This window comes from Rhodnius prolixus, unplaced genomic scaffold (genome assembly GCF_049639745.1).
Source record: "Rhodnius prolixus isolate KJV_2025 unplaced genomic scaffold, Rpr scaffold_5, whole genome shotgun sequence".
Lineage (NCBI taxonomy): Eukaryota > Metazoa > Arthropoda > Insecta > Hemiptera > Reduviidae > Rhodnius > Rhodnius prolixus.
In genome coordinates, this window is record NW_027411624.1 from 43,532,617 (window position 1) to 43,548,151 (window position 15,535).

The 15,535-nt window shown below is 31.0% G+C and overlaps 2 protein-coding genes across 2 annotated transcripts in view; one reads left to right on the plus strand and one right to left on the minus strand.

Moving 5' to 3' along the window:
- Positions 1–15,535, plus strand: part of LOC141457862 (EGFR adapter protein-like) — a 454,378-nt gene that overhangs the window by 61,039 nt on the left and 377,804 nt on the right. The window lies entirely within an intron of this gene.
- On the minus strand, positions 316–3,980 carry LOC141457864 (uncharacterized). Its single transcript, XM_074135191.1, has 2 exons — positions 3,824–3,980; positions 316–1,319 (listed from the first exon to the last, which is right to left on the minus strand). The coding sequence occupies exons 1-2, from the start codon at positions 3,869–3,871 to the stop codon at positions 441–443; spliced, it is 927 nt and encodes a 308-aa protein (XP_073991292.1). The 5' UTR covers positions 3,872–3,980; the 3' UTR covers positions 316–440.

The window sequence follows — 15,535 nt, forward strand, 5'->3', positions numbered from 1 at the left end:
AACCATTAAATAAAATCCAAGACCTAGAGACCAGGGAATCGAACCCACTAAACCAACTATACATCTTAGCATTGCGGGTCTAGCCTATAACCGCCTAACATACTTTACTGTAAATTTCTTTTTATTAACCATTAAAATAAAAATCCAAGGCTTGGAGACCGGGAATCGAACCCAGTACCACAATACCTATTAGCTTCACAGGTCTAGTATCTTAACCGCACGGCTACTGTGGCGCCTACTGTATCCGATGTATCCATGTGCCTCCTTGTTACTGACTTATTTAAAACAAGGATATGATTGAAATTATATATTGAATTATCAATAAATGACACCACTGAAAACGTATATTTAAAAAATAAAACTCCAGAAAATGTAAATATATACTCATCTTTACCTTACATATGTGTTATTTACAATCACCAATTACAACTTATCGTAATTCAAAAATTTTCTTCTTCTTCTTCTTCTTCTGAAGATGTTTCCATCAATTTTTCATATTTAATAAATTTTGAATTTTCAAATTGTTTTAAATAATATTCTGTATCATTGCATACAAAAGTTGTTAAATTTAATTCAAACATTTTAGAACAACAAGCAAACGATATCAACTGTTGTTTTAACTCTAAAGCTATACTATCGCCAATATCGTCCAATAATTTACCAAAATTGGCCACATTTTCCATCAATATATAAACATTTTTCCAAATTTTCTCTTTAATTTTGAAAAAATGTTTAAAACTGTTCACAGCGATTAAATTGAATTCATTATTAGAATGTTTTAAAAAAATATTCGTACGATTAAAATTGATAAAATTTTTTGTTTTATTTATATTTAATTGTAGATAATTTAATTGATTCTCTAAATTGGTGATATTATTTTGTAAATCAAATAATACAATCTGTGAGATCAAATCGTACGTAGAGATCAAATAGATATCGTTCGGTTTGTAAACTTTACATTGATTTATACAAACATTATTATCACAATTACCTCTAATATTTGCTATTATTATATTGAATTTTTTAATATTTTTATCGATTTTTTCTTTAAATAATTCAATTTTTTGTTCTCTTTCACATTTATATTCTATAATGAAATTTTTCAAAGCTTCTACACTTTGTGTAAAAGTGTTCGAAACTACTAAATATTGACCTATGTCTAAATTCTCATCTAAATCTTCCCAATTTAATTCAGGAATTTTGTTATTTAACAATGAGAGATTGGCTAGTATTGTTGTTATTCTGTGTTTTTGTGCTTCTCTTTTTAAAATCTCTTCCGGGCTTTTCGGCATACTGTAGACATTTGTATTTTGCATTATCTGAAACAGAGAACAAAGAAAATATAGTTCGAAACATAAGGCTTCTATTTTGTAAGAAATTATTACGATTCTAAATTTACTTTAGATTTTTTTTTTTTTTTTTTAATGGAATTGTATTGCTGTCATGTTGAAATTTCAATATCGCGAGCGGAAATATTCATATCCGTTTTGAGAAACGTTAGAGACTCGACAAAAAGATGTGACTGTGACTTTGTATCTGTGTTCATATTTATGTACTCGTATATGAACACTTAGTTCATAAAAAAATTTCAGGAAGTTAAAAACTTGATATTTAGTGCACCTGATTGGTTCTGACAGTAACAAAGCTATAAAAATCGATCAACCGGAAGTACCATTCCCTTTTTTTGAGACTCTTTAAAAAAAAAAAAGTTTTCAACGATTATCCTTTCAAAGTACTACAGGGTGTTCAGCATGAGACTACCGTAACTTCGGAAGGTGATTTTGGGCATCATTTGCAACAAAAAATTAACGTGTGGCTGTGTTATGGACACGGCCGTGTGTTGTACGTGAATACGTTTGCGTAACGGGTTATATTTTTTATATAAAATATTTTTATTTATGTATTTAGGATGAAATCAAGGAAACAAATCGACGATCGAACACAATCTATGCTTACACAGTCCGTTGTCGATGTAGAAGCGATTTCATCATCCACTTGCATAATTTCAACCGGCCCCAGCTGCTGATGTACTGAGACACCATCGTTGATCCGCTCGGTCATATGGTGTTTTATTATTACCATTCGATTGTTCTTGAGAAGCCCTTTCCAACCGTATACGATCTCTGTATTTGGTTTTGGCTTTTCGACGCGTATAGGCCGACATTATAGATTTTTTTATTCTAACACCTTATTATATTCACTGTCACTATTTTACACTAATGTTTTACATGCAATCGATAGATTGTGACGACAGCTGACGATTAAAACTTAAACGAACATCGAAGCTTCTCCGAGTCAAAAGTTATACTCATTGCAAATCTCGAATCGCAGCAAAATGATCTCAAAATGGCGGCGCTTCCTCCTCCACCGAGTGCGATGCGTCACAGTCCTCGCTTATCGTAATGAATTCTTTGATCCTTTAGCTATCCAGTGGTCTAATTTAATTTTGAATGTAGACGATAGATTCGAAACTAGAATGCCAGACTGTATCCCCCGATTTTGTTATCATTGGGTTTTTTGGATTGCCTCCATATGATTCAAATTTAAAGACGTATTCACGACAAAATTCCATATAGACTATGGCTCGATTCGGTTCCGTTTTATAGATATTTTTAATTTTATGTTTTTTCATGGTGTCACTACTTTTTAGCAAACAGTTGTCTATATTTCTCAAACTATCAGAGCAAAAGCATTTTCAATCAGCTCATTAGAAAGAAGGTTAAATTTCCTTTTAAATAAGCTAATTTACATTTCAAAATAATAATCTTAAGTATTTCACTTTGTGGCCCAAACATAAGGAATAGCAAGTTTCTAATTTTTTTCAAAAACTTTGACTTCATTTTTCTCAAAAACATTTTATATGTAAAAAACGTGCACTATTCAGGAAAAACATCTACATACAATCACCTTTCGAAAGGCATACAATGCATAGGGGTTATTTTTAAAATTTATGCAGAAATCTGCGATTAATTGAAAAAAAAAATAGGTGTCAAAACGGCGTCGGCATTATGAAAGGAATTCACCTACCATTTGATCAGAATCATCAAATCCAGTTAGATTTATTGCAAACGTGTAATTTAATAATTAATTAATTTAAGAACTATATTCAAAAATATATAATTTACATTATAAATAATAAAATACAGTAAAATGAAGAAAATGGTATATGACGTTAAATGAGTGTCAGTTACCAATTTTGAAAGGAAGGATTTTCGTTTAACGAGTTTAGATCTGTGTGCTATTCTTTTGTTAATTGGAAAAATATGCTAAATATATGTATAAAACACAGATTTTCTTGAACTACACAATAAACTTTTGGAACTAGGAGGTTGAGAAGAGCTAATGTATAAGTCGAGATCTTACATATCGCTCTAATCTCTAAGACGATCGTGGAAGTGTACAGGCGGTCCGGTGAAGTATTCCATACACCATTATTTAATTTGGGGATTACAGCGAGAAATAAGTTTTTGGCATAACAAAGTAATTGCCTATTTTTTTAGGCGGGGCTTAACGTCTAACTACCAAATTAGGGGTGACGTGGTCGGAGGCGACTAGCAAACATTCTTTACTGTAAATTTCTTTTAATAACCATTAAATAAAATCCAAGGCCACTAGACCGGAAATCGAACCCAGTACCACAAGGCATATAAGTTTTACAGGTCTCGCGTCTAACCTCTCGGCTACGGTGGCGCCTCCCTGATGAGTATTTTACAGGGAAACCAGCCAGCTAACTGAAAGCGAAAACTTGAAGTCCTATAATCCGAATCTGATTCAAGTATAGCAGAAAGATTCATAGCAATATAAAGAAAACAAAAGTACTTACGATAAACGTCGTAAACACCACACCAAACAAATGTGTACAAACATACATTGCTAATATCTTCACGAATGCTTCGTTCAAGACTGGTACTGTTCCAATCAGTCTACTATAAATATATATACGCAAAGCCTAAAGTCTTATTCCTCAGAGAAAAAAAACAATAAATTATAGTTACACATCACAATTTATTAACCAATTATCTGTTTATACGCAAACCAATGATTGATCTATAAAAATACATAATTGTATTCAATCATAATATTATTATTACTGAAGCATCATGCGTACTAATTGAACATAGAAAGATTACTCTACTGATCTCATCATTTATTCTGAGATCATAATTCTATGAACTCAGAAGTTTTGCATGGTATCGCATTTTACATCATGCACTAATAAAATTCACAATTATTAATATCTATTTAGAATCTTGGGGGGGGGGGGGAGGAACCCGATGCCGAAGCTACTGGAAAATACTAGAACTTAGGTTTTCTGGCTTTACAAAACGAAAAGAACTGATACAGAAAGTCTTGAGCAAAAATATTCTTGCTATTAAGTTTCTAGGACATAATAGTGGATCAGAGAATCTATTCTGGATGTGTAGAGTGGTTTCACGGATGGGGCAAATACTCTAGAACAGGGGTGGCCAACTTTTCTGTTTATAAGATCTATTTTTTTTTTTTATCTTAAAAGTGTGTCGCGATCGACTTGTAGGTCGACAGGTGTAGTCTAAGGGGGTGTGAAATGCATACTATGTTTATACACTGTGTTTCCAGCGAGGTATGGGTAGATTAAGTAAAAGATATTATTTTTTAAATCACTTATAAAGTTTTTGAGATATAGGCTCATGAAGAATAGTTATTTATTTAACAAGTGTGGAAAGTAGTACTTTTCCTTACGCGAGGCAGGGTTTGCACCCTGCAAATTGCCGAGTGTGAGGAAAATACTTTACACTCGAGTTAAATATTATATTTTTTCTGCAACCATTTATTAACTAATAAAATTAAAAATTTCATTTTTACAGTCTACAAAAAGTAATTTATTTATTATAAACATTTATTGTTATATTACAATTATTTACATTACGTACGTATTTACATTACTTATTACATTTTCTGCTGTTTCTTTTATTGATGGAGGAGTGTTTTCTAAACAGGAATCACTAGAATCCAGTTTAAATTTCTATAAGGTAACACTATAACCTTTTTAACTGTTATAATTAAAAATATCTAATTATTTATTAAAGTATTTTTTTTTTTTTTTTTTTTTTTTTTTTTTTTTTTTTTTTTTTTTTTTTTTTTTGGCGCATCAACAGCTGAGGTCATTAGCGCCCGGAGCTTTTTCCAGTGCACTGCCGGCCTCCGGACAGTGTTCTCTCGTTACAGACAACACTGTCCATCACCGGACAGTGAGCTGTAAGAAGCTCCTAGGAAGAGAAAATCTAAGGGTCAGCTGCTGGATTCGAACCCGGGACCTCCGCGTGGGAGTCCAGTATGCTAACCTCATAGCTAATTCCATCCCTCTTTTTAACTGTTATAATTAAAAATATCTAATTATTTATTAAAGTATTATTTTTATTTCTATATTCCTTTCAATTTTTATTTTATTTTTTTAATATTCGATTTTTAATTATTTAGTTACGTTAAATAAGCTTATTAAAGTTTTACAGAAAATATTTATGTTAATAACAAAACTTCTTATATCAAGGTAGCACAATAAAGTTTTTCCACTCACTAGTGAGGAAAGTTTGGGCATTACACAGCTGATTTTAATTGAGTAATGAGAACATTCTTGCATGGTTGCAGAAAAAAGTAAATTTCCAGACCCGGCGGTTTAGAATACTGACTTCTTAATTTAAATATAGAATTATTGTTATTTCTAATATATTTGTAATAAAGTCCCTTAAGGGATTAATTACAAAGTTAATAATAAGAATACTTTTAATGAGAAATTTGAGCTTGATGTTTTTTGTTGATAATTACAGTTTATATTTGGTCGTATAAATGATAATGCTACTCTCATATCGTCTTCTACATTTAATATATAATTTTTATTGTATGCATTTCTAAAATTTGGGCGGCACACTTCAATACTTTAGCGGCATCGCAAAAGTGCCGCGCGGCACAGTGGTTGAGAATCACTGCTCTAGAGAACATTAAAAATGCGTTTTATAAATGTAAAATAAAAACAATCAAAAATCTAAACTTTCACTGGAAAATAACAGCTTCAAAAATTTTTTGAACTGTTTACCTAGTGCAAAGTTTCGAAACTATTGCCAGCAAAGAACTCAGTAATTCTAAGGAAATGTGTTCTAAAATTTTATTACATAAAATAAAAATTGACTCAGTAAATTATGTCTTTATAAAATAAAATGTTTAATAATAACCTCATTAAATTTTTATCGATCAATTCTTATTTTAAATCAAAGATATCAGCTGTTATGATTTTAATTAAATTGCGCAAATTTAAAATTATCTTCTATTTTATTGTGATCTATTTTTGTTGATTGCACCAAACTATGATGCAATCATAAAAAAAAGAAGAAATAAATAGAAATCTACAAAAATCCCCAAGGATTAGAAAACGGGAATTTCCCGCTTGTAAACTGAACTAATGAACAATCAATAATTAAGGAGTTTTATCAGGCTACTGTTTCCACCATTGTCACCCCAGCTGGAAGAGGATGGGGTTAGTGAAAATTGGGGAAATTGGCTGGGTTTCAGAAGGAGAGTAGGATTTAAATTTTTTGATTTTGCGTAATTATTGAGATGGTTTCGAAATTTGAGGTCAAAAATTTTTCCATGGCAACATCTCCCCAGTTCAGGACAAACTACTGGACCTAAGCGGTTTTGGACTGTGTCTAGTGTGCTGAATCGTTCAACTATTTGCACAGTTACTCCATTGTTTCTGACTACAATACTCAGCAACGGCCTCTTGAACAGTGTGGCAATCTCCTCAAATAGGAAACAATACCGACCACATTCTAAGTGTCCCACAATGACTAGCTTAGGTTGGTTGTTTTTTGATTTTACGTAAGTTCTGGACTTTAGGATGAAGTTCATAAAATTTCGAATACACTATTAGGCGTAACTCTTTAATTTAATTAAAATTAAGTAAATTTCCTTTTGATAAACTGTTTAGAGTGAAAAGTTTAATGTAAATTTTTTTGGGAAATCTACTTCTTATGAGCGGAAGGTGAAAAGTCAAAAAGGTTGGTTCAGAAAATGCATTTATTTTTTCTGAGCAGGAACTCAACTAGAAATTCTCAATTCCGGCACCAATATTTCCTTAAATTTTAGAATTCTAAAAAAAAAACCTCATTTCATCCTTTTATTATAATAGAAATGATTGGTCCTACCTATTGAATGATATTTTTATTAGGTAGGGGTAAGCCTATTGTTCGAGCCTCGAAAAAATATGCGGCCCCACAGCATATAATTTGACAGTTGGCTTTGGTTGCGCTGCACGTCTGCAGTTGGCAGAACTGGTGAAGAGGAAGGAGTGGGGGGGCTCCAGGATTGTGCCTGGTAGTTTCGAGCTAGTTGCCCGGGGGCTTCTCACAAGGAACTGTGTGTACGTCAGATTCTAGTCAGTGCCAAAGAAGTGGTAGTTTTGGCTTTGTGCGGCCATGCTGTGTTAACAAGTCTGTTTGGTCATGACCATTGTTTTTTTTAATGTAAATGTATGTAATTTTTGTATGTATATTAGTCAAAATATATTCAGTCTAGAATATAGTTAGCCTGTATTGTTCATTTAAGGTATTCTGAGTGTCGGTGGCGACCCCCTCTCTTTCCTTTCCTTTATGTTATTTTAATTTATTTTATTTGTACATTATTATCTTGCTCTCCCAAATTGTACTTTTGCAAAGCTTTTTCACCTATCTCTATGTCTGCCTATCCTGTGCACTCATTCGAATTTTTCAAGGGAAAATTATTTCCAATAAAAGTTTCAAATCTATATGCAACGTAATATTGAAAGTTTTTACAAAATCTTTAAAGCAGTTTACGAGAAAATCAAGAGAACATTTTCTGCTAAGAACACACATTTTCATGGAAATATTAAAACCATTATTTTACAGTAATGTAATAGTACATTACATTGAAATGTAAACCCATAACAGGGAAGTTAATCTCTTCCCCTTAAAAGTAAATAAATATACATACATCCAGTAACATTAGCCATTACTTAACAACCATTTTTCTGACTTTAGGTACCTTGAAAAGATTATTACACAACGAAAACAGCATATTGACAGTCCTCCATTGACAACAACGCTATCTCGGAGCAAGGTCGTAAACTTTTCACCTTACCCTGAGCGTGAGCACTGTTTCGATCTAACAACATTCCTGGTCGCTCTTACCGATCTATTTGGTATTCAGGTTGTCTCTGGTATAAAGGCTGTGGGGGGCCGCTGACAGCTCGGGGATGACAAATAGCACAATATCCCGCCGTCAGTTAGCCAGAACAGACTCATGTGTGTCGCAATACAGGAGAGACGTAGCAGAGAAGCACGTCATCTACTGCACGTGTGCTTATATTCAATAATAGAACGGGCATACTGTAATATTCTTAGATATCCACAGCCACCTGGATCTGCTTACATGATATGCTTACAATGCTTCTTGTAAAATAATGGCGAGCTTACTGGAGTAAACGAGTAACTTCATGGAACTAGTACCAGCGCGTCATTCAGTTTTGTTTTACTTAGTGAGCCCAACAGTTCACAGAGGAATTCCAGGAGCACCAGTAAACAGGGATGCTGGAAACTCCTTCACATCGATTTATACCAGTTATAGAGCTTACTTTTCTCTACAATTTGATAAAGAAATCCTTAAAATCTGATGAATATAAAAAGAGAAACAAGCGATTGAAATCGGAAGGTATTTGAAAACCAGCAAAATTTAACCTTCCATATCTCCATTACTATTATCATTAAAACATCGCGATTTATACCAGTTATAGAGCTAACTTTTCTCTACAATTTGATAAAGAAATCCTTAAAATCTGATGAATATAAAAAGAGAAACAAGCGATTGAAATCGGAAGGTATTTGAAAACCAGCAAAGTTTAACCTTCCATATCTCCATTACTATTATCATTAAAACATCGCGATTTATTCCAGTTATAGAGCTTACTTTTCTCTACAATCTGGTAAAGAAATCCTAGAAATCTGATGAATACAAAAAGGGAAGGAAGCGATTGAAATCGGAAGGTATTAGAAAACCAGCAAAATTTAACCTCCTATATCTCGATTACTATTATCATTAAAACATCGCGATTTATACCAGTTATAGAGCTTACTTTTCTCTACAATCTGGTAAAGAAATCCTTAAAATCTGATGAATATAAAAAAAGAAACAAGCGATTGAAATCGGAAGGTATTTGAAAACCAGCAAACATTAACCTTCCATATCTCGATTACTATTATCATTAAAACATCGCGATTTATACCAGTTATAGAGCTTACTTTTCTCTACAATCTGGTAAAGAAATCCTAGAAATCTGATGAATACAAAAAGGGAAGGAAGCGATTGAAATCGGAAGGTATTAGAAAACCAGCAAAATTTAACCTCCTATATCTCGATTACTATTATCATTAAAACATCGCGATTTATACCAGTTATAGAGCTTACTTTTCTCTACAATCTGGTAAAGAAATCCTAGAAATCTGATGAATACAAAAAGAGAAACAAGCGATTGAAATCGGAAGGTATTTGAAAACCAGCAAAATTTAACCTTCCATATCTCCATTACTATTATCATTAAAACATCGCGATTTATTCCAGTTATAGAGCTTACTTTTCTCTACAATTTGATAAAGAAATGCTTAAAATCTGATGAATATAAAAAGAGAAACAAGCGATTGAAATCGGAAGGTATTTGAAAACCAGCAAACTTTAACCTTCCATATCTCCATTACTATTATTATTAAAACATCGCGATTTATACCAGTTATAGAGCTTACTTTTCTCTACAATCTGGTAAAGAAATCCTAGAAATCTGATGAATACAAAAAGAGAAACAAGCGATTAAAATTTGTAGGTATTAGAAAACCAGCAAAATTTAACCTCCTATATCTCGATTACTATTATCATTAAAGCATCGCGATTTATACCAATTATAAAGCTTACTTTTCTCTACAAATGAATAAAGAAATCCTTGAAATCTGATGAATACAAAAAGAGAAACAAGCGATTAAAATTTGTAGGTATTTGAAAACCAGCAAAATTTAACCTCCTATATCTCGATTACTATTATCATTAAAACATCGCGATTTATACCAATTATAAAGCTTACTTTTCTCTACAATTGAATAAAGAAATCCTTGAAATCTGATGAATATAAAAAGAGAAACAAGCGATTAAAATTTGTAGGTATTAGAAAACCAGCAAAATTTAACCTCCTATATCTCGATTACTATTATCATTAAAACATCGCGATTTATACCAATTATAAAGCTTACTTTTCTCTACAATTGAATAAAGAAATCCTTGAAATCTGATGAATACAAAAAGAGAAACAAGCGATTAAAATTTGTAGGTATTTGAAAACCAGCAAAATTTAACCTCCTATATCTCGATTACTATTATCATTAAAACATCGCGATTTATACCAATTATAAAGCTTACTTTTCTCTACAATTGAATAAAGAAATCCTAGAAATCTGATGAATACAAAAAGGGAAGGAAGCGATTGAAATCGGAAGGTATTTGAAAACCAGCAAAATTTAACCTCCTATATCTCAATTACTATTATCATTAAAACATCGCGATTTATACCAGTTATAGAGCTTACTTTTCTCTACAATCTGGTAAAGAAATCCTAGAAATCTGATGAATACAAAAAGAGAAACAAGCAATTGAAATCGGAAGGTATTTGAAAACCAGCAAACTTTAACCTTCCATATCTCCATTACTATTATCATTAAAACATCGCGATTTATACCAGTTATAGAGCTTACTTTTCTCTACAATCTGGTAAAGAAATCCTAGAAATCTGATGAATATAAAAAGAGAAACAAGCGATTGAAATCGGAAGGTATTTGAAAACCAGCAAACTATAACCTTCCATATCTCGATTACTATTATCATTAAAACATCGCGATTTAAACCAGTTATAGAGCTTACTTTTCTCTACAATCTGGAAAAGAAATCCTAGAAATGTGATAAATACAAAAAGGGAAGGAAGCGATTGAAACCAGAAGGTATTAGAAAACCAGCAAAATTTAACCTCCTATATCTCGATTACTATTATCATTAAAACATCGCGATTTATACCAGTTATAGAGCTAACTTTTCTCTACAATTTGATAAAGAAATCCTTAAAATCTGATGAATATAAAAAGAGAAACAAGCGATTGAAATCGGAAGGTATTTGAAAACCAGCAAATTTTAACCTTCCATATCTCCATTACTATTATCATTAAAACATCGCGATTTATACCAGTTATAGAGCTTACTTTTCTCTACAATTTGATAAAGAAATCTTTAAAATCTGATGAATACAAAAAGAGAAACAAGCGATTAAAATTTGTAGGTATTTCAAAACCAGCAAAATTTAACCTCCTATATCTCGATTACTATTATCATTAAAACATCGCGATTTATACCAGTTATAGAGCTTACATTTCTCTACAATTGAATAAAGAAATCCTTGAAATCTGATGAATACAAAAAGAGAAACAAGCGATTAAAATTTGTAGGTATTTGAAAACCAGCAAACTTTAACCTTCCATATCTCCATTACTATTATCATTAAAACATCGCGATTTATACCAGTTATAGAGCTTACTTTTCTCTACAATCTGGTAAAGAAATCCTTGAAATCTGATGAATACAAAAAGAGAAACAAGCGATTAAAATTTGTAGGTATTTGAAAACCAGCAAAATTTAACCTCCTATATCTCGATTACTATTATCATTAAAACATCGCGATTTATACCAGTTATAGAGCTTACTTTTCTCTACAATTGAATAAAGAAATCCTTGAAATCTGATGAATACAAAAAGAGAAACAAGCGATTAAAATTTGTAGGTATTTGAAAACCAGCAAAATTTAACCTCCTATATCTCGATTACTATTATCATTAAAAAATCGCGATTTATACCAATTATAAAGCTTACTTTTCTCTACAATGGAATAAAGAAATCCTTGAAATCTGATGAATACAAAAAGAGAAACAAGCGATTAAAATTTGTAGGTATTAGAAAACCAGCAAAATTTAACCTCCTATACCTCGATTACTATTATCATTAAAACATCGCGATTTATACCAATTATAAAGCTTACTTTTCTCTACAAAAGAATAAAGAAATCCTTGAAATCTGATGAATACAAAAAGAGAAACAAGCGATTAAAATTTGTAGGTATTTGAAAACCAGCAAAATTTAACCTCCTATATCTCGATTACTATTATCATTAAAACATCGCGATTTATACCAATTATAAAGCTTACTTTTCTCAACAATTGAATAAAGAAATTTTGAAATCTGATGAATATAAAAAGAGAAACAAGCGATTGAAATCGGAAGGTATTTGAAAACCAGCAAACTTTAACCTTCCATATCTCCATTACTATTATCATTAAAACATCGCGATTTATACCAGTTATAGAGCTTACTTTTCTCTACAATTTGATAAAGAAATCTTTGAAATCTGATGAATACAAAAAGAGAAACAAGCGATTAAAATTTGTAGGTATTAGAAAACCAGCAAAATTTAACCTCCTATATCTCGATTACTATTATCATTATAACATCGCGATTTATACCAATTATAAAGCTTACTTTTCTCTACAATTGAATAAAGAAATCCTTGAAATCTGATGAACACAAAAAGAGAAACAAGCGATTAAAATTTGTAGGTATTACAAAACCAGCAAAATTTAACCTCCTATATCTCGATTACTATTATCATTAAAACATCGCGATTTATACCAGTTATAGAGCTTACATTTCTCTACAATTGAATAAAGAAATCCTTGAAATCTGATGAATACAAAAAGAGAAACAAGCGATTAAAATTTGTAGGTATTTGAAAACCAGCAAACTTTAACCTTCCATATCTCCATTACTATTATCATTAAAACATCGCGATTTATACCAGTTATAGAGCTTACTTTTCTCTACAATCTGGTAAAGAAATCCTTGAAATCTGATGAATACAAAAAGAGAAACAAGCGATTAAAATTTGTAGGTATTTGAAAACCAGCAAAATTTAACCTCCTATATCTCGATTACTATTATCATTAAAACATCGCGATTTATACCAGTTATAGAGCTTACTTTTCTCTACAATCTGGTAAAGAAATCCTAGAAATGTGATGAATACAAAAAGGGAAGGAAGCGATTGAAACCGGAAGGTATTAGAAAACCAGCAAAATTTAACCTCCTATATCTCGATTACTATTATCATTAAAACATCGCGATTTATACCAGTTATAGAGCTAACTTTTCTCTACAATTTGATAAAGAAATCCTTAAAATCTGATGAATATAAAAAGGGAAACAAGCGATTGAAATCGGAAGGTATTTGAAAACCAGCAAAATTTAACCTCCTATATTTCGATTACTATTATCATTAAAACATCGCGATTTATACCAATTATAAAGCTTACTTTTCTCTACAATTGAATAAAGAAATCCTTGAAATCTGATGAATATAAAAAGAGAAACAAGCGATTAAAATTTTTAGGTATTTGAAAACCAGCAAAATTTAACCTCCTATATCTCGATTACTATTATCATTAAAACATCGCGATTTATACCAATTATAAAACTTACTTTTCTCTACAATTGAATAAAGAAATCCTTGAAATCTGATGAATATAAAAAGAGAAACAAGCGATTGAAATCGGAAGGTATTTGAAAACCAGCAAACTTTAACCTTCCATATCTCCATTACTATTATCATTAAAACATCGCGATTTATACCAGTTATAGAGCTTACTTTTCTCTACAATCTGGTAAAGAAATCCTTGAAATCTGATGAATACAAAAAGAGAAACAAGCGATTAAAATTTGTAGGTATTTGAAAACCAGCAAAATTTAACCTCCTATATCTCGATTACTATTATCATTAAAACATCGCGATTTATACCAGTTATAGAGCTTACTTTTCTCTACAATTGAATAAAGAAATCCTTGAAATCTGATGAATACAAAAAGAGAAACAAGCGATTAAAATTTGTAGGTATTTGAAAACCAGCAAAATTTAACCTCCTATATCTCGATTACTATTATCATTAAAAAATCGCGATTTATACCAATTATAAAGCTTACTTTTCTCTACAATTGAATAAAGAAATCCTTGAAATCTGATGAATACAAAAAGAGAAACAAGCGATTAAAATTTGTAGGTATTAGAAAACCAGCAAAATTTAACCTCATATATCTCGATTACTATTATCATTAAAACATCGCGATTTATACCAGTTATAGAGCTTACTTTTCTCTACAATCTGGTAAAGAAATCCTAGAAATGTGATGAATACAAAAAGGGAAGGAAGCGATTGAAACCGGAAGGTATTAGAAAACCAGCAAAATTTAACCTCCTATATCTCGATTACTATTATCATTAAAACATCGCGATTTATACCAGTTATAGAGCTAACTTTTCTCTACAATTTGATAAAGAAATCCTTAAAATCTGATGAATATAAAAAGGGAAACAAGCGATTGAAATCGGAAGGTATTTGAAAACCAGCAAAATTTAACCTCCTATATTTCGATTACTATTATCATTAAAACATCGCGATTTATACCAATTATAAAGCTTACTTTTCTCTACAATTGAATAAAGAAATCCTTGAAATCTGATGAATATAAAAAGAGAAACAAGCGATTAAAATTTTTAGGTATTTGAAAACCAGCAAAATTTAACCTCCTATATCTCGATTACTATTATCATTAAAACATCGCGATTTATACCAATTATAAAACTTACTTTTCTCTACAATTGAATAAAGAAATCCTTGAAATCTGATGAATATAAAAAGAGAAACAAGCGATTGAAATCGGAAGGTATTTGAAAACCAGCAAACTTTAACCTTCCATATCTCCATTACTATTATCATTAAAACATCGCGATTTATACCAGTTATAGAGCTTACTTTTCTCTACAATCTGGTAAAGAAATCCTTGAAATCTGATGAATACAAAAAGAGAAACAAGCGATTAAAATTTGTAGGTATTTGAAAACCAGCAAAATTTAACCTCCTATATCTCGATTACTATTATCATTAAAACATCGCGATTTATACCAGTTATAGAGCTTACTTTTCTCTACAATTGAATAAAGAAATCCTTGAAATCTGATGAATACAAAAAGAGAAACAAGCGATTAAAATTTGTAGGTATTTGAAAACCAGCAAAATTTAACCTCCTATATCTCGATTACTATTATCATTAAAAAATCGCGATTTATACCAATTATAAAGCTTACTTTTCTCTACAATTGAATAAAGAAATCCTTGAAATCTGATGAATACAAAAAGAGAAACAAGCGATTAAAATTTGTAGGTATTAGAAAACCAGCAAAATTTAACCTCATATATCTCGATTACTATTATCATTAAAACATCGCGATTTATACCAATTATAAAGATTACTTTTCTCTACAAATGAATAAAGAAATCCTTGAAATCTGATGAATACAAAAAGAGAAACAAGCGATTAAAATTTGTAGGTATTTGAAAACCAGCAAAATTTAACCTCC